This window comes from Rhincodon typus, chromosome 14 (assembly GCF_021869965.1).
Source record: "Rhincodon typus isolate 14 chromosome 14, sRhiTyp1.1, whole genome shotgun sequence".
In the NCBI taxonomy this organism is placed as follows: domain Eukaryota; kingdom Metazoa; phylum Chordata; class Chondrichthyes; order Orectolobiformes; family Rhincodontidae; genus Rhincodon; species Rhincodon typus.
Window position 1 is genome coordinate 22,179,521 of NC_063345.1, and position 20,681 is coordinate 22,200,201.

Sequence of the window (20,681 nt, forward strand, 5' to 3'; positions counted from 1 at the left end):
TAGTATTTCAATTTTTAAAGGTAATTATTCATTAGAGAAAACCTTAAAAGACTACAATCTCTTGAATTCAAATTCCTGGTTTTTTTTTCCCCTCCGAGTATGTGGCATTCATTAAATCTGTAAAAATGCATTTACATCATGATTCAAAATAGGCACCATTTGAGGTTTTTGACTGTTTAATTACTTTCAGTGCTGAAGTGCTCTGAGGTGTCTCAATACAAGTTCGACAAGAGGATACATCTGTAACCTATATCTACAAATTAAGTGTATATTTACGTATCAAAGATACTCTGCACACAGCAGCAGCCGCTCTGCATATTGTGGTAGGAAGGCCTTAGACTCTGGCATTTTCCTTTCGCATCCCTCATCCCAGACCTAGGAATGTACAATCAATAGTTTGCATAAACTTCTCAAAGAGGGATATATGTGATTGCACATGGTTCAGTGAAATAGAGTAGATTCCAGGTACTGTCATAATCTGGGCAAGCAGGACAGAAAAGCAGCCAATCCCTTCCCCTGTTTGTGATACTGGCATCATCTGTTGCAAATACCAGCCACTGCCTAATGTGGACAGGCAATTACACTTGCAGGTAAATGACATATTAGACGTAGGGCATATTTCCTATCCGTAATGTCTTAATGAGACATAAGGAACACAAAATTGAATACATTACATAATGCAAGAGTGCAGAAACTAGTCAAATTGAAGTAAGTCTGATGTTCTCCTCAGGAATGCGGGCCCATTTATGCTGGTAAGATTCTTGAACAAATGTTCCTGTACTCCCCACCCTGAGGTCAGTGTACTGTGTATTATACATCCCTGAATGCAGCAAATGGACCCAGGTTGGGGGCCATGGAAGCTCTTTCTACCTGGAAACCACCTTCCTTGAATGTATGGGCTGTTTCATTTGCCCTTTGACTCCTAAAGTTTGCATTTAGGATCATAATCAAACAAAACAGAAAACAATGAAGATATTTAGACGGGTGACTAAAATCTTTCCTTTTGCATTTCAATTTTATTAAATTCCAATTGATTTTCTTGCTTGGGTTAATTCTTCACCTGAAATATCCTTTAGCTCTGCTTTTGTTTGACATTCATGCCTTGAGATATTCAAGTCTCTCTCCCAGTAGCATATCTGTCTCCACCTTCCATTCTTCAAAATTTTCAGTTCGTTTTTTTTTCTCTTTCTGCTATCCATACCTTTCTTAAGTATAGACGCAATGAATAGTTGTGATTTCGTGTTATATTTCAGCTATTTTCTTAGAGTTTACCACATGAAAACATAGGTGAGTACAATAATGCTCTGTCACTAAGCGAGAGTAATGATGCGTTTGGTACTAAAATCAATGAACTTGATATAAATTTATTGATTCAGTAGATACTCCATTATTTTACAGTCTGTCATTTGAAACAGTAAATTGTATATTGGCAACAAAAACGTTGTTATGCGGAGATGGAAAGGACTCAATCTTGTACCTCCCACCCCCGAAACCATTTTGTTTTCTTTCTCACACACACTAGGTATTTGATATACAGGACTGTGGTGTGGAGAGGGGGTGGGGATTTGAGTTGCGGACCAGCAGCACTGCAACCAACTGGTGACATGCTGTTTCTTTGCAAAACGGCTGTGAACATGATAAAGCTGAGTGAAAGTGAGGCCTCTCTCCTTAGTTGTGTCTGAACATTGATTTGTAGGAGTGGAGAGAATAACATACAATAAGAATTCTGCTTAAAACAGGGATTTTTAAAAAAAAAGCTAGAAGAAGCTATCCTGCCAAAATTCTGAGCAAAAGCAAACTCTTGTGAAGAATTTTTACTTCAATGTTTCAACAGAAGTTTGCTGCCCTTTTATTTTGTTGCTGGGCTTTAATTGTTGCCTGTAAGACTCACTGATAAAGTGAGTACTGATGAGAATAGGGAACAAGCTTGAAGCGAGAAACAATCAGTACTTCAGAAATCTAATCTTTTCAAGGTGCAACAATGAACCAGGTCTATCCACTTTCAAGCATCTTGTTTCATTTGCTTTTCCCTGTACAACTCAGTCCAATCTGAAAAATTACCTGTTGGTACTAACAGGGTGGCCACTTTTTTAAATATATGTTTAGACTTTTCTCAGATTTAGCTAATGATATAAGAAAGGAATGGTTCCATAAGCCTAACTCAATCGGCACGACATTGCAGCTCATACAGGATTAAGGTTTGGAAGTATTAAATAAACCAACTTCTTTGAAAAAACATTCTCCAGATCCACATTCTCTCATCAAATGTTTACAGCTGAAGATTACTTTAGCACTGAGGATATTGACTTGCTCCACATCTGCACCCTGTGTGAAATAAAGGATTAGAAAGTGGAGGTTAACATTTCATCCTCCTCTATCTCAAAAATACACAATGCTTGCAGCAAGCACAAGATGCTGTGGTTTTTATTGTACCTATTGATGATTTGTTCTCATTAAATGTAAAGGAAATTTTAAAACCTCAACCTCTATTTGTCATAGAACACAAAGATTGCATCAGAACCACCAATTGTACCACCCGTGTCAGAGGACGATGATGAAGATGATGATGACGATGATGACAACATGCCACCGCCAGTGATAGCACCACGACCAGAACACACCAAATCGGTCAGTGGAACTGATTTCTGCCGGATGTGCCAGGGATCACAAAGTTCTTGGTCTCTGACATAAGTGTACAGCTTGGACTTGGGTCAATAATTCCTCGCAATTGGCATCCTCATTAAGGGTTTGGCTCATTTAGGAGGCTGCCAAATTGAAATGTCTGATTTAACAAAGTTAAAATAACTACAAAAATGGTAGGAACAGGAGTTGCAAGGGGATGCAGTATAAATATAGGGAAGTCATGCTACATTGTACAAAGTATTGATAGAAATGCACTTGGAGCACTATACATCCAGTTGTGGTCTCTTTTACTCAAAGATATTTGTATTGAATCAATTCCGAGAAGGTCCACTAGGCTGATTCCTGAAATGAAAGCTAAGGGATGTTTTATTAGTGTTATGGACCAGACCGAACCCCCTTTGGATATAACCCAGAGATAGCCTAGAAGCAACTTAGAGCCATGATAACATCACATCAGGAAAGGTTGATGATTAAAACAACTGTTAAAATAGGGAACAGATGGCCATATGGAAGAAAGAGGGTTTTACTGCAGAAACAAAATTCCACACCCCCCCCCCCCCCCATCCCCCCCATCCCCCCCATCCCCCCCATCATCCCAAACTGACATAGCATTCCTGAAGTGTCCATTCCAAATGGGAACAATGCAATCACTCGGATTTGATCATCATGTCGCCCCTCCTTTTATATTATGAGACCTTATGACCTGCATGCCCATTTAAGTTAAAGACTACTGCCTGCCTTGCATCAACTTTGTAAGATGATGAATACTTTGCATATATACTTTCACATTTTATGATGCAATGGCCCAGAATTTGCTGGAAAATTCTGTTGACAAACACCATCAATTTGAGCATTGTAGCAAATTTGCATCAGAGGTTCCTGTTTACTTAAGTTAGTTGTGCCTAACTTTGGGAGAAAGCCTAAAGTGACACAGCCAGTGGTCAATAATAATTACAATTGTGTGGTATGTACTACTATATGGCTGCATATATGGAACAGATAATAAATAATGTTTCCCTATATGGACTTTTACCATAAGCAAACCCCGTAACAATGATTTGTAAAGACACATTTACATTTTTGGTAGAGGTTTTCACATATTGACATCATTATGGCTGGCTAGCAGTTGCGATGTCACTGATATCTTGGAACCTTTAGTTTTGAATTTGATTTTCATAAATGCCTCAACATTTGGAATCCTTGTCATTGTGAAACAATTTGAAGATGCAAGTGTCTTGTACCTTGTGCAGTCCTCTCTTGGGCCTCCTGTATGCTCCTCAGCAACACTTACTTTGCAAGAATATTTTTGTGTCACTTCTTGAGACTACAAAAACTCAGCTTTCTAATCCTGAGAAGTCAGATCATTGTAGCAGTTTAGTCATTCATAGAACATAGAACAGTACAGGCCCTTTGGCCCACGATGTTGTGCCGAACTTTTAGCCTTATCCAAAGGTCTATCTAACCTCCACCCCTACCCATTACTATCATCCATATGCCTATCTAATAGCCGCTTAAGTGCCCCTAATGAGGCCGACTCCACTACCCTCTCCGGCAATGCATTCCACGCCCCGACCACACTGAGTAAAGAACCTACCTCTGACGTCTCCCTATATCTACCGCCACTCACTTTAAAACTATGCCCCCGCCCCCCCAGTAATAGCTACCTCCACCCTAGGAAAAAGTCTCTGGCTGTCTACTCTATCTATACCTCTGATCATTTCGTACACCTCTATCAAGTCACCTCTCATCCTTTCGTCGTTCTCAACCTTTCGTCGTAAGACCTTCCCTCCATTCCAGGCAACATCCTGGTAAATCTCCTTTGCACCTTTTCCAACGCTTCGATATCTTGACACAATACTCCAGATGTGGCTGAACCAGGCTTTTGTATAGCTGGAGCATAACTTCACGGCTTTTGAACTCAATCCTTCTGTTAATGAAAGCTAACACACCATACGCCTTCTTAACAACTCTATCCACCTGGGTGGCAGCTTTCAGGGAACTGTGGACATGAACCCCAAGATCCCTCTGCTCCTCCACACTGCCATGAATCTTTCCTTTAACCCTGTATTCTGCTTTCAAGTTTGTCCTTCCAAAATGAATCACCTCACACTTTTCAGGGTTAAACTCCATCTGCCACTTCTCAGCCCAGCTCTGCATCCTATCAATGTCCCTTTTGTAACCTAGAACAGCCCTCCGCACTGTCCACAACACGACCCACCTAATGTCTATTAGCATATTTATAGATGAGCCAAAGTTTTGCAATTTGATTAACTTTATTAAAAGTTGTTTCTGGGTCATAACAGCCATCTCATCACTTTTTTTGTACCTTTTTTTATGGACCACTTCTCCCTTCTGGCCTCAAAGTCAATCCATGTTAATGGAACCACTTTAAATTGTCAGGTGTCAAATTGATTAATGAACAGAAAATAATATTTTAAAATGGCAGTGAAACTGACAAAGTTGCTGCCAGTTCAATTTTTAACAAGTTTGTGCTTCATAAATTTCACTCCGTTGTTCGTCTTGTAAGTACCTTCAGATCCTGCAATCTCAAAGTGATAAATGACTATTAGCTACACGAGTTATAATCATGCTGCTTTGGCTGACGTGACTCTTTCTCTGTCATGGTTGTCATCTTAAAAACAATGTATGAATTATTTTCATAAAATCAAGTATTGGAATCACGAGGAAGTTGTTTTTGTAAGAGTTGCTTCCATTATAGCTGCACAATTCGTGTTTGTGTCTCATTGCTTTGCATTGTGACTATTTCGAAGATGTTTGTTAAAGCTTCAGTTTTTATTCATTGCAACAGCAAATTCCAATTGAAGTGGCCTTGGGTACAATAACCATGAAGTCGATGAAATGATATCTGCAGCACTTTTCCAAATGTAGAATTTAGTGTTTTTAGTTTGAGTGTGCTCAGTGAGCGACTGTTTTCCATCATAATCTTGGAACAACAAACCAAGTTGTTACCAGGTCTCTACTCTGTTTATTTCCTAGCTTTTAAAAGCAGTGGTGGCAAGTAAACGGTGCCAATTTAAGAAACTTGTGATCACGTTTGCTTTTAATGCAGAAGCAGAACTACAAACATTGAGGGTAACATAGGAGTAGCAGAAACCACCCAGGACTACTTAGGGAGGTACAAGTAATGTATACGTTCACAGGAGCCTAATTTCCTGGAGCATCTGCAAGAGATTAATGGCTTGCCTTTTCGATACATCAGTACTATGGCACTAGTTTCCATGAAATTCCAGGCTGATTAATGGTGTGTACCTCATTCCTGCCATTCCTTTAACTCGCATAATGTTTTGTACCTAGGTCCTGAAGATAGTGTTAAGTTGAGAGTTTGAAGGACAAGGGAAGTAGGAAGCAGGTTAAATATCTTTATTCTGAACGAGGAAGAAAATCTTTGAGCAAATAACGAGCATATGGAGATAGAGGACGAATGTAGATTTACAAAAACCTTACATTTTTCCTTCTCCTCGCTTTCTTCCACATTTCCCCTCCTCTCCCCTCCCCTCTAATTCTTGGATTTTTCCAGTCTGCTATGTTCTGTAATGTGAGCCTAGCCAGTTGTTGTGATTGGTAAAGGGCAGTCAGCAGAAAGCACCAGCCCCCATTTCTGGCCTTCACCAAAATTCACCACTTACCTATTGGGAACGCTGGATGATGAGAGAAATTGAGGTTCTGGTCATGAAAAAGGAGGCCTGTATCAGGTATAAACAGCTGGGATTGAATGAATCTCTACAAGAGCAGTTAGAGTATATGAAAGAGGGAAATCAGGAGGCCAGAAATAGGACATGACATAGCTTTAGCAAATAGAGTTAAGGAGAATCCAAAGAAATTCTAGTCTAAAATACTAAGGGCTAAAGAGTACCTAGGGAGTGAACAGGGCCCTTTTAAAGATTAATGTGATCATCTACTTTTGGAACCACAGGAGATGGCTGAGACAGTAAACCAATATTTTACATCAGTATTTCCTGTGGGGAAAGACATGGAAGCTAGGGAGCTTGGGGAAATAAATAATGAAGTCTTGAAATGAGTTAATATTAAAGAAGAGGAAGTATTGGAGGCCTTAAAATGTATAAAGGGAGATAAATCCCCAGGACTTGATCAGATGTTTCCCAGAACTTTGTGGGAAGCTAGGGAAGAGATTGCTGGGCCTCTTGCTGAGATATTTGTATCATTGACAGCAATGAGTGAGATGCCAGAAGACTGGAGGTTGGCTAATGTGGTGCTATTATTTAAGAAAGGCTGTAAGGAAAAGCTAGGAAACTATAGACTGGTGAGCCTTACATCAGTGGTGGCTAAGTTGTAGAAGGGGATTCTGAGAGACTTGTATGCATTTGGAAAAGCAAGAACTGATTTGCAATAGTTGTCATGGCTTTGTGCATGGGAAATCATGTCAAACTAACTTGATTATTTTTGAAGAGCTGACAAAGAAGATTGAGGGCAGAGCAGTAGACGTTGTCTGTACAGACTTCAGCAAAGTGTTTGACAAGGTTGCACGTGGTAGACTGGTTAGTAAGGTTAGATTGCTTGAGATCCAAGGGGAGCTAGCCATTTGGATACAAAATTGGCTCAAAGGTAAGAGACAGAGGGTTGCTTTTTGGACTGGAGGCCTGTAACCAGTGGTGTGTCACAAGGATCGGTGCTGGGTCCACTGTTTTTCTTCATTTGTATAAATGATTTAATGTGAGCATAGGGGATATGGTTAAGTTTTCAGATGATACCAAAATAGATGGACAGTGAAGAAGATTATCTCAGTACAACAGGACCATGATCAGATGGGCCAATGGGCCCAGGAATGGCAGATGGAGTTTAATTTAGATAAATGGTAAGTATCGTATTTGGCAAGGCAAACCAGGGCAGGACTTGTACAGTTACTGGTAGGGCCCTGAGGAGTGTTGCCGAAGAAAGAGGCCTCAGGGTGCAAGTGCATTGTTCCTTGAAAGTGGAATCACCAGTAGACAGGGCAGTGAAGGTGGTGTTTGGAACGCTTGTCAATTGGTCAGAACATTAGGTATAGGAGTTGGGATGCCATGTTGTGGCTGTACAAGACATTGGAGGCCACGTTTGGAATACTGCCTACAATTCTGGTTGAAATGTACTTTTGTCAAACAGCACAGAAACAGACCTTTTCAGTCCAACTCGCGCATGCTGAGCGAGCATCCCAATCTGACCTAGTCCCATTTGCTAGCATTTTGCCCGTATCCCTGTAAATCCTTCCTATTCATATACCCATCCAGATGCTTTTTAAATGTTGTAATTGTACCAGCCTTCCCCATTTCCGCTGGCAGCTCATTCCATAGACTCGCCAACCTCGGTGTGAAAATGTAATCCCTCAGGTCGTCCTCAAATCTTTTGCCACTCACCTTTTAAAAACATGCTGTCTGGTTTTGGACTCCCCCCACCCAAGGGAAAATGACCTTGGCTATTCACCCTATCCATGCCCCTCATGACTTTATAAACTTCTATAAAGGTTACTCCTACATCTCCACTCCAGGGGGGAGAAAAGCCCCAGTGTATTCAGGCTGTCTATATAACTCGAATCCTCCAGTCCCGGCAACATCCTTGTTAAACTTGAGGGTGCAGAAAAGATTCACAACATCCTTCCTGTAGAAAGGTGACCAGAATTGTACACTGTATTCCAAAAGTGGTCTCTCCAATTCAATGTCCTGTACAATTATTTCCAGAAATCCTTCTTACTGCCACTGTACTGCATCACCAAATATTTAGATGAAATAGGCTCCTTCTGATTCTTTTCTGATGAAAAAAATTGGGCAATTTGCAAGTGCTGTCTTTTCTGAATTACTGCACTTTGACATTAGGACTAACTTGAGGATGTGTTACTGGCCTGAATTATGCAAGGTGACAGGGTCTGCCAAACACTGAATCCCACAACCCAATCCTCACACATGTCCTTAGCTAAAGATTCAGGAGAGTTTGCCCAGAGGGCAAATGGCTGCTCTGCAGTGATTGGATTGGCAGTAAGGCTGGAGGTGAGAACTCCACCCATGAGAGACAGGAAATCCCACTTTGGCCAGTGAGATGCTGGCAGCTTTCAATACAACGGTTACTCCCAGGGAGCAGCAGCAACAAGCTGCAATGGATTAGACACTTCTTAAATAAGTGTTTGAAAGTCCATGATTGTTGGGTCTGGAATTTGAGGCAATAGGGGAAGGCAGCCTGGAATGGAGTTCCTCTTCAGGCAGGATCCACTGATGGGCGATGGGGCCCAGTTGCGGAGGGAACACCTCCCACCACTTTCTTTCCCAACCAGCTTGGCATTGAACTCTTGCACCATTATTTAATGATGATTGTGGTAGGATGAAGCTCTTGAAGGGGATACTAGTTGTCTGCTGGGGTAAGGAGAATTAAATACTGCCTTGGCATATAGGACCTGATATAGGCCATTCAATGCACTGTGTTTCCTCCACCCCTTAATACAATCACAGCTGACCATCCACTTAGCGTGTAGCAGAGCTTTAGACTAATACCATGTTTGCAGATCCTCTTATGTGGAGAGATTTCAGGAAATTGGATTTATATACTCCAGAGTTTCAAAGAAAGAAAGGGAATCTAACTGAAACTTGCAAAAGTATTGCAGGGTGTGACAAAGTGGATATCAAAGGGTGTTTCCCCTCTCTGAATTTAATCATTGCCTCAGAATAAGGGAGCAGATTACTTAAGGCAGAGATGAGAAGGAATTTCAGAGGGCCATGAATTTTTGGATTTCTGTACTCCCAAAGGCTATGGAAGCTCAATCGACCAAGGCCAAAATCCATAGATTTCTGGATATGAATGTCATCAAGGAATATGGGGGTAGGAAAGGAAATTGGCTAAGATGAGAGACTGGATAGGCTGGGCATATTTTCCTTACAGCTGAGTAAGCTAGGGAGGGATTTGACTGAGGTGTACAAAATTCTGAGGGGCAGAGGTAATGTTGATAGGGAAAAACATTTCCCCTTGGAGTTTTCCTGCTCCTTACCCTAAAACTTAGAAGATTTGAGGAAAAGTTTTTTTTCTCTCAATTGTGGAAATATGGAACACACACTTACCAAAAGGGTAGTAGAGACAGGAATCCTCAGGACACTTCAGAACTATTTAGATGAAATGTTATAGCTTGCACGTCTACGGGCCAAGTGCTGGAAAATGAGATTAGAATGGATGGATGTTTGATGACCAGTGCAAACACGATGAGCTCAAGGACCTTTTTTCCACACTGAAAAAACGGACTGAGATTCCTAGGTGGATGATGAGCTATGATTGAGTGGTAGGGGAGGCTCATCCGGTTGAATGACCTACACCTGCTCCTGTGTTCCTACACAATGGAATTAGAAACACCTTGAGTTCAGTTCTGTATTGACTGAGTATTCAGGGAAGAATTTACTGATGTGTGATGAGTTAATTGTGATGAGATAGTGATTGTAATTCTGTTTTGCAGATTTTTACCCGATCAGTGATTGAGCCCATTGTGCCAATGGCCCCTGTTAAAGATGTGACAACTTCTCCAGTCACAACACCACCTGGAAACATCACCACCAGTCTGAACAGCCAGCTTTGCAGAAATACTGACAAGCAAAGGAAGAAATCCAAGATGACAGATGAAGAGATTCTTGAAAAATTAAGTATGTATTTAAAATTCTTTGATTCTCACTGAAGATTAGTTCATCATAACATAAATCACTTTTTAAAACCGTATTTGTGCAAGTGGCAGAACAATGTCACATTCACGTTTTCACTGCCACAGAAGACTGGATGGAGAAGTTTTTATGAAAGGAGGCAATGCATGTGATGAATCTGCCTTTCTAACATGCAATCGTTTAACAAAAAAACAGTTGTCTTCACAAAAGTGTTGCTTTTGGAATGCCCTTTGTTCTACAGTTATAATATCTTGACATTTAATATCGACTTTTGTTCTAGGAAGCATAGTAAGCGTGGGTGATCCCAAAAAGAAGTACACAAGATTTGAAAAGATTGGGCAGGGGTAGGTGAAAGACTTCATTTTTATTAATTGACAAAAAAAGTCACTCTTTAATGTGGAGTTGTTTAAAAAAAATTATAAAACATGCAAATGTGGCATCAATGGCTATGGTTCTTAAGGAAGTCATTCTACCTTCCTCTCCTAAATCATGATTGTGGCTAGTCATGGTTTTGTCCTGGTTTTGATCCTTAAAAGCTGTTTAAGGATAAATGTTTTAGTAGTTCAACTGGAGACGTGAGAATTTTGAACAATAAACAGCAATCCACCTCCGAGCCATTCTTTGTATTACACTGGTATCAGTGTGTCTGACACTAGTTGGATCTGCCTTTCTAAACACCTCTCTTCTTCCATGCATATCCTATTGGCTTCTCCAGAGATTGTGATGCCGGTCGTGCGGTCGGTCTCCCTATCCCCAACCCCTTTCATCGCAAGGACTTGCTGTGATTGGTGCTGCATTTGACATGTTGACAATGCACCATACCACTAGAAAAAGACAGAAGTTTAAGAATAGTGTGTGGAGCTGGAGTTTTGTTGCTGGGGATATTGCCTCTGCCTTTGAATGGGGCAATGGACTCAGACTGTGGCATGCAAAAATGTTAACATATGTTCAGGTTGCCTGACTTTTTACATCAGTTAGTCCCAGGAAAGCTGTTGGGCTTGAAGATCAAGGGTGAAGCTATGCTAAGAGTAAGCTTGATCTACTTAACATCCACGGACATTCTATAAATTCATTTCTAGGCAACAGCCTGAATATTCCGAGAGACTGGTTTAATTAGATGTTCTCTATGTCAACCTTGGCAGTTCTGCAGGTTTGCTTGCAAATTGCAAAGAGACTAATGAATGACGGAAAACGAGGAGTGGTTGGTGATGGATGGATGAGAGCAAAAATCCCTATCATTTTTGAGGAAGGAGCAGATGTAGATTATATATATTTAAATTTGAGAGATTTATATTTTTATTTCATGCTTTTGTTTCATTGTCTAATAATAAGTGAGACACTACAATACTCCTTATAAATTATCACTTTAAAATTATTTGAAATATCAGCAGTATATTTTAGATACAAATAAGAATTCTTCAGTAACTGATAAATGTGAATATTCTTGTATAAAAAAAAAAATACAAGTTGATTTTTGTTTCATTCAGTCTAAGATTTATTCCATTTCTTGCATAGCTTCCCTTCACCTCCAGATCTGATGGGTTAAAGTTTCCTTTTGACTGTACAGCTTTCATCTGAAATAAATGTGACGTGTATCTGCCTGATTCCTAACAGCATAGGTTTGCAACCTATAGATATCCCTAATTCTGGAATAAATGGCCCATAACAGCAAAATTGTCACACTGATCAAATTGAAGTATACTGTTGGGGAGTAGAGAGAGCTATATTCTACATCTCTCTGAATGCCAGTGTTCCATTCACTTTGAACACTGGATCTATTACATAATATAGTGCTTTCTTCTAGGTACAGTTCAATATATTATTTGCCTATCACCACATTCTGAAAGCTGCTTCTTTTTTTGAAAGATATTTGCATATCAGCTTGAACAACAACATTTGAGGTGATCCTTCAATCAGCTTTATTTTCTCTGGAACAAGTCATTCATGGTGTTGCTGAAGTAGTCATTTGTAATACCACATGTCTACAGTTTTAAATGCTAGAACAAAGATATAGAGAAGGGTAGAAAGGCATCAGTAAATGTACACAAATATCAGTTGGCTAATAATTTTTTCTTTTTTTTCACCTACCCAAGAAGAAATTAACAAATATATACTGACATCCCTTAAGTAGCCCATATTTGCCTAAGGGTCTGTTGATTTTTTTTTTTTGTCCCAAATTATCATTTCTAAAAGTTCCCCATCACTAAGGTTAAATTGACTGGCCTGTAGCTGCTGGCCTTTCCTTTTGATAAAGGATATAAAAAGTTATGTAACATTTGCAATTCCCCCAGTCCTCTGAAACATCTCTTGAATATTGTTCAAGCTTCACTCATTCAGGAAAGTGGAGAATAGCTGTATAGCAGATGCAGATTTGGTAATTTCCTTTTGGCATGATTTTAAAAACCTCAATTATTGGTTTAAAATTTAGTTAAGAGTTTAGGTTCTCATAATTTTCTCCATAGAAGGAGCATCTCTCTGGTTATTTCATCCCCCTTGACTATAGAGGATATTGGAACAGTTGTTTTTAATGTGTTCGTTTAGTAATCACAGTCTGACTTTTACTGCTTGGTGTTTAATTATCTACCTGTGCCCCGGTGCAGGTATTTTCCCCCCTTTTTAAAACCTACTAATCTGCATGTTTGTTCTGCTTGAATGTATATAATTGTCTATAGACCATAGATAAATTTCAAGGGTATGTATTTTGTGCGATGATCTAGTCTACTGAATTCAATTGAATTGTGCCTGAAGTCAATACTGAGCATGTGGCTTTACGTGTGTCAAAAACTCTTCGATAATTGATTCTTCCCACTTGACTTTGTTCTCAACACAGCAACAGATTAGAATTTTCCAGGGACATATCTAGGTTTGGTCATGGAGAAGAAAGGGAAAATAAACCTGAGAGAACTCCACAGAGGCTAGTAAACGTGACCAAGTTACCCTTTATTTACACATGAAGAATCCTTGACACTGATCCGGCTCCCTCCGAGCCCGCTCACTGTCTCGACAGAACCTCTGACACTTCTGTTCTTATTTGTCAGCCTGGGCTCTCTGGTCGGCCTGGTCCAATGAGGGAACTCTTATTCTATGAGGTCTACTTGGTTGACCTTGTTAAAATCTCTCCAAAACCTCTGGTGGCCGTCTTCATAAAAAACGGGGCTTTACCCTCTCTCTGGAGAAGGGTTTTCTAACCTTTTCACGTGGGGTGTCTTGTTTCAATTTATTTCTCGTTCATAACTGGTGGTGAGCATATTTCCAAAAGATAAGGTTTGACAAAATAGTAAGCATGAATTTGAGATTTTAAACAAAAAGCAATAAACTTCCTTAAATGAAGGTGTATTTTATAGAGATTTCTACATTAAAGAGTGCCAAGTAGCAGTGCTAACCAGCATTTTCTTTTTGCCTTTTGGTTAAGGAACAGAGCTAGAATGAAAGAAAGATGCTAGCCATATATCTGATTACCAAGGGATGGAATGGGGATTGGGGCCCAAGCTTACTGACCTCCTATGGTTACATATCCCAGTACCAAAGAGGAAAAGGCATGTGTTAACCAAGTTATACATTTTGGGGATACAAGAGAGGTCTGCCACTGCCATGAAGATAAATTTGAGAAGCACACTATTACTTCGTAAAATTTCATTTGGATTGTATCATTATTATGTCTGTGCTTTCCTTGCATTGATGTTTGTAATGCATTGGTATTATATGACTCGGAACTCATTGTCAGACTGCAAGCTTGTTGAAAAAATGAGGATATATGTGGCATCATGAAAAGGTAGTTGCCCAAAGCTGCTTTCTTTTAAAGAAAAGGAAATACGTAGCATTAGAGGCACTCCCCACATAGATAGGAATTGAAAAGCCTCACTATACTTCTCAGTATATATAATTGATCTCCCACTGTCAGATTTGAGGGACCAGATGTCAAAATTTGAACTGAAATAAGAAGCCTGGCACACTTGGAGGCTGTGGGTGATGTCAGGAGCTTTATGTAGTTTATTGCTTTAGGTGATAGGAGCCAGATGTGGAGAAATGTGATTTGTACATGTTGAAAGGAATAAAAATAAAAAGTAAACACTAGATGGTAAAAATTTAAAAGGGAGTAGACTTGGTATTCAGAGAGTAAACTTGAGCAAAGTGCTTAAAACTCTCAAAGTGGGATGCTAGGTGCTATCGATAGGAGCGCAAGTACAAAAATGACATAATTTTAGGCCAATGAAGGAGGAGTTTCCTGCCTCTGACTGACAAGCTCCCAGGACTTCCATTGTCAGCTGGAAGGAAACTTAAGCTGCAGGTTCATTGCATGATTCTGCAGTGAAGGTAAGTCAGGTGGGCTTGTCCGGGCAAGTGTGGGACATCCTAGTAAGGTATCTGTTAATAATAATAATATTATTTTCACCTATTGGCAGTTCATATTGCCAGCTGGTGTCTCGTGTGGTGTATGGGCTATTCAAACAGAAGGAACACCCCTTCAGGCTGCAGGAATGCTCAGTAGGGTTCACCTGGCAAGTTAGCTATAATGGAATGGCCCCTGTCCTCCTCTGGTTGAATACTAACAGAAGTGGAATGAGCCCTTATGTGGCCAGTTAAGGGCCTCAATGGCCTTCTTTCCTAGAAGCCAATTCTTGAGACTTCCTGTCTCTCATTCCATGGAAGTGTGGAGGGTGAGTCAGGCAGGTGATAGGCAGACCTTTCTACCCAATTAAACAGGCTGTTTCCCCCACCCATCCACAACATCTCCAGGGAGAGGATTCAAATTTTGCCCAGTATGTCCACCTTTGGGTGTTTTATCTTTGCTAAAGTTCATGGAGAGGTTGTAAAAGAGACATACCAATATACCAGGGATGAGAGGCTTTAGTCATGCAAGAGTAGCAAACTGTGTCTCTTTTCATTGGAACAAAGAACATAAGTGGCAGTTTGAGACAGCGAGGTATGTGAATTATCAAAAGTGAGGAATACTTTGGAAATAATGTTTCCACTAGTCAGTGAGTTTATGAAGAACATAATTAAAATTATTTCCAAAACTTGGAAAACTAGTTGAAAAGCTTTCTGAAACATTCATGGATTAGTTCTCTACCAGAAAAAATATTGAAAACAAAATCTGTGTAAATCAGTGATCTGTAACTCTATTTGGGCATGACAATACAGTGATGTTCTAAAGGACCAGTGGTGGGTGAATGGTAAGGTGAGATCCCAGGTGTCTGTTCCCTAGGGTGCGGGTGTTCAAAACTAGAGTCACGTTTTTAAGGTGAGAGGAGAAAGGTGTTAAAAAGGACATGAGAGGCAACTTTTTTTACACAGTGGTTAGTGTGTGGAATGAACTGCCAGAGGAAGTAGTGGATGCAGGTACGGTTACAACATTCAAAAGACATTTGGATAAGTACAAGAATTGGAGAGGTTTGGAGGGATATGGGCCAAACCCAGGCAAGTGGGACTATTTTAGTTTGGGAACACGGTCAGCGTGGACTAATTGGACTGAAGGGTTTGTTTTCGTGCTGGATGACTCGTGCCAGCCAGCGACTCCCACATCTCACAAGTGAATTTTTTAAATAAAATCTTCATAATTCGTTAGTTGCTCTGTGCTTCCTGCAAGGAAGCAAAAAGTACCTGGAGAAGAGAGACTGAAGAATGGCACGAAAAGAAATTATCTCAGTGAACAGGGTGCTGAATAGCTCAATATTTTATTGTCTCTGACGGTGTATGTAGATGGAGTTTTGTAAGAGAGTAAGAATTTTACCTTGTAGACTTGTATATTGGTAGTCCATTGCTGTTTACTTGAAGTTTGAATCTATTTATTTGTAATGAATAGGAATTTGTATGAAGTACAGAAGCCTGGCCCATATTCCGTTCTCCTGACTCTTAAGTAATTTGAGGACTTTGCATACTTTAACAAAATCTTTAACTTTTTTTTAACAACTAGGGAAATATCAGAGCTTGATATCCGGCATGCTACTCCAGAGAGGCCTGATATATCATCCTTGTTTGTATTGTGTCGCTTTCTCATTAGTCACAATTGAATATGTTTGCCTTACAACAGCAATTAACTTTTCTTGGACAATGAACTCTCACTTCGCTTTGCAATTGATTTCAAACAGTCATACATCCATTACTCTTATTACATTAGTGAATGTTCCACGAGGTTATCTCGTGAGGACTGGCATGTGAGCCAGGTAACTAAACAAAAATAACGTACCTGTGAACTGCTTTTAAGTTTACTTTTACACAATTCAGTGAAGGATGGGAGGAGATTTGAAGAGGTGGCCAAAACTATAAAGAGAAATGGCAGTGGAGTAGGACAGTTCAGATGGAGTTCATCTGCTCCATCCACTTTCTTATCCTTTTTCCTTCATTTTTTTTTTTCTTTTTACTTTTCTTCTCTCTTATTTCTTCTCCCAGCCTCGGAATAGGTACCAACATGGCAGGGCGATCTCTGTGGCCCAACATGGCTGTCTCTCAGCCTGGTGTTGACTCAGCATGGACTTCCAGGCTCGAGGTGATTCCTCAAAGTGGCTAGGCACTAAAGAAAGACTTCAGTTTTATTTCTTTATTTTCTACTTAAAACTAAGAAGGTCTGCAATGTATAACTTTCAGCCTTATTTTGTATGTATTACGCTGTACTATAACTATTGCCATGTTTAACTGTTAACTTTGTTCTTTCTTTCCACCTTGTTCCAAAGATACTTGTACCTAAGATGGTGCCTCATGTGGTGACGTTGTACACTTTTCACTGTACTCCTGTACTTTTGCGCTTGAGTACACATGACAGTAAAATCAAAATCAAAAAGACAGTACATAGAGAATTGTTCCTGATGCAGGCTATGGGACTAGCTAAATTACACATGCAAGGAGCCAGCAGAGACTCAATAGAGTGAATGGTCTTCTTCCCTGTTGTAATTATTCCATGCCTGGTTGGACAGCACGGTGGCTCAGTGGTTAGCACTGCTGCCTCGCAGCACCAGAGACCTGGGTTCGATTCCACTGTTGGGCAACTGTCTGTCCAGAGTTTGCACATTCTCCCCCTGTCTGCATGGGTTTTCTGTGGATTGTGGGAGGAAACCAGAGCACCAGAAGATATTCAGGCTAGGTGAATTAGCCATGGGTAATGCAGGGTTATAGGTATAGGGTGGGGGTGGGTTGGGTCTGGATGGGATGCTGTTCGGAGGGCCACTGTGGACTCGATGGACCATATGGCTTGCTTGCATACTGTAGGGATTCTATTGTGATATTCTAATGATGGGGATAACTAGTGTATTAATATGCAGTGTTGTATAGTGACACGCAGTGAGTAGGTAGACCCTCTGGCTGCCCCTGCCAGGTCATTAAAGAAGACCATATCAATGTAAAATGTTCATTTCATCTGACCTCTCCCAAAAAGACTATCAATATAATGCCATCTTATGCCAAATTCAAAGTACATCAAACAATGTTTGCTAATCAAACCTGTTAATTCCACAGACAATGTGTAATCTAATACGTTAACTCCTGTTATAGCAATTTAATCTTCTAATGGAATTACACTTATGTACATTCTAATCTTAAAACTTCTTGAGAAAAACTGCACAATCTATTTCTATGCTCATAACTTTTGTTCAACACTTAACCAAAGCATGTACTCAAATGTTAAGATTAGCATAAATTCATTTCATCTGCATTTACAAGTTGGTGCACATTTTAGTACCAGAAATTGGTCTCGGGTGGAGATACAAAACAGGCAGTATTGGAACTGCATTTGTACACAACAAACTGTTATTAAATCTTATTGATCATAATCCACTTATGAATATTTAGAGGGTACTTGCAGGGGTCCATGTCATTTAACCATATAAAAGTGCTGCTTTAAAGGTTACAAGTGTGTCTCCAGTTCTGTCTTCTCCAGAAATGTCAGTGGGTGAATCTTATCTTGTGGGACTGAATCACATGGGCTGTAGTGTGGTTTGTAAAAGAACTATGTGAGAAATCCCACAAGGCCTACCTTGATGTCAGGAGCAACTTGCTGCATTTTTTTATGCATGTGGCAAGGCAAATGTCTCTCTCGGTAGCAATAAGTTGGCCAATTAAGGGGGAATATGGCTTTTTAAAATCACAATTTGCCTCAGTACCATTTGGCTTCCTATCTTACCAAATGCAGCGAACAAGGTGGGGATGAGAATTCTCAATGTGGAAATTGGAATGAGGACCTGGCAAATCACTGCAGACAGCCTTCAGGCCAGCGGGTGGGTCATGGTTAGTCCTGTGACTCCAAAGTAGACCATCCAGGGGCACGAAAGAACAAAGTCCGGGCATGATCCAAGGGTATCAGCCCTACACACCCCTCAGCCACGGACCTTGGCATCTGGCAAATTGATTCGCATCAGTTTACAAGATTGCAGACCGTTTACAAATGAAAACATTTGGTTCATCCATCTATCAAAAGTTACAGTGCTGAATTTCTGCATCCAGGTGTTCCTTAAAACAGTCCAGTGTTCTTAATTCCATCCTCTGAGAGAGTTTTCCATTCATCTATTTACTTCTTGGACTGTAATTCATAAAACACCTCCTGGGTTTGCCTTTTCTATTTATTGACTATATCTTACAGTCATTGCCTCTCAGATCATTTTAAAAGCCTACTTTATCAGATTTTTCAAATCTCCTAAATGCCAAAATTTCTCCATCTCTTTCCTATAACCATTGACATGTGAAATCAGCCCAGTTGGACTGCAGTAAATGAGGAAGGACTGATTTACTGTGACAGAAATGGGTTTAGGAGTCTAGAATAGAAAATAAAAAGGTTCTGTTACTAATAAACCAAACTTTTATCCAAAGTGTAGTGAACATTGGCTTGAATGATAATGAAGGCTATTTATTAATATTGCCATGTATAGTTTGAAGGAATTGGCCTGAATTTACTGACTCGGTCGATGGCCAGTCATTGGAACAAAGTGGGCGATGCCAGAATACAGGCCTGCACGAGGCTTCATTGCAAGTGGTGGCCAATTTAGTTGCTCCCTCTGGAGCTGCAGTCACTACTGAAAGCTCTTGGCCCCATTTGAGAGGAACTAGCTCAGTAGTGCCATGGAGCAGAGGTCATTTGAGGCAGGCAGAGGTATTGGGCCTTCAGAGTTGTAGACAAAATCTTGAAGAAAGCAGAGAAAGGAATGCTGAAGGGAAAAACCACTCCTTTTTTTTGGGGGGGGGGAAGCAGGTGTGTGGGGATGTTGGTGGTGATTGAGTGAAGAATAGCTTGGTCCCCAACAGCATTCACAGCCACTGACCACCTCCTTGCTTTATAAAACCACGCCCTCCCTGGAGGCAGGGGGGGGCTTCTCCTGTTAACTAACTGTTTCTCATGTAATGAGGTTCTGTTGATCCATAGGCATCTAATTGGGGGTATTTATTTACAGAAATAAGCTGGATCTCTGCTGAAGGCAACCAGTTTGCTTATGGTCCCACTGTCTTTAAAATGGTCCAATGGTTCTCTAACCTTGTCCTACCAATCGAATATGGTACCCACGTGATCTTTGTTTTCCCCCTTCCTTGCCTCTGGAGACATTAAACTTCAACCAAGAAGGGACAGAATTTGGGATCATAGACTAACTAAAAGTGTCTGTAGAGTAGGGGTTGTCAGTCAAAAACATGTTACTAAACATATTACTCCGACTTAAAAGTAGAAAACTCAGTGGGACATGATGGGATACAACTGAGGATCACAATGGATGTTTGCAAAGAAGTGGCAGAGTTTCTGACTGTGTGTATTTTTCCAAACACCAGTGGAGCTCAAATTTGCCAGAGGATGAATGTGTCAGAAATGATGCCTACCTACCAAAAAGGACACTGAAGCTAGCCACAGGTTTTTGTCAGCCTCACTCCAGTCAGTGATTAAACCACTAGATACGTGGAAGCAAAATGATATATAAAGACAGAAAATGCTCAGTAGGCCTGGGAGAACTGATGGGGAGAGACACAGCATTAACACTTCAGGTTCGTGGTTTTCGCTAGAACTGGACTTGAAAGGTCATCAACCTGAAATTGTAACTATCTTTCTCCACTGGTGTTGCCAGATCTGCTGTGCATTTCCTGCATTTTCTGTAATGATTTTTTTTAATTGATTCTGTTGTTATTATGTAGCATCACTGAGTCATTCTATCATAATATCGAAAGTTGTTTCTTTTCTACTTCTGTTAGAAGTTAAAAGTAACAATTCCGGATCTTGCTTTCATTTATATTCAGTTATCAAATTGTTGACTCCGAGGCAAAGCTAACTCGTGTGTTGTTTCATGTAAATTATTTGGAACACCATTCAGCTAAGGATCATGTGTTCTGACATACAAGATTAATGTGAGACAATACAGGTCATGCAGCACTTCCTAGATTTACTCATGTCAGAAATGTTGGAATGGGTTTTATTCAGAGACACTGGCCAGA

At 40.3% G+C, this 20,681-nt stretch overlaps 1 protein-coding gene across 5 annotated transcripts in view; it reads left to right on the forward strand.

The window, feature by feature from the left end:
• The window catches only part of LOC109911891 (serine/threonine-protein kinase PAK 3-like), a 224,092-nt gene that overhangs the window by 164,848 nt on the left and 38,563 nt on the right, over positions 1–20,681 (forward strand). For all 5 annotated transcript variants that reach the window (XM_048605192.1, XM_048605191.1, XM_048605190.1 and 2 more), the window contains 3 exons: positions 2,500–2,628; positions 10,088–10,271; positions 10,567–10,630. In XM_048605192.1, coding sequence (XP_048461149.1) covers positions 2,500–2,628; positions 10,088–10,271; positions 10,567–10,630 — 377 coding nt within the window. The remainder of the gene's footprint in view (positions 1–2,499; positions 2,629–10,087; positions 10,272–10,566; positions 10,631–20,681) is intronic.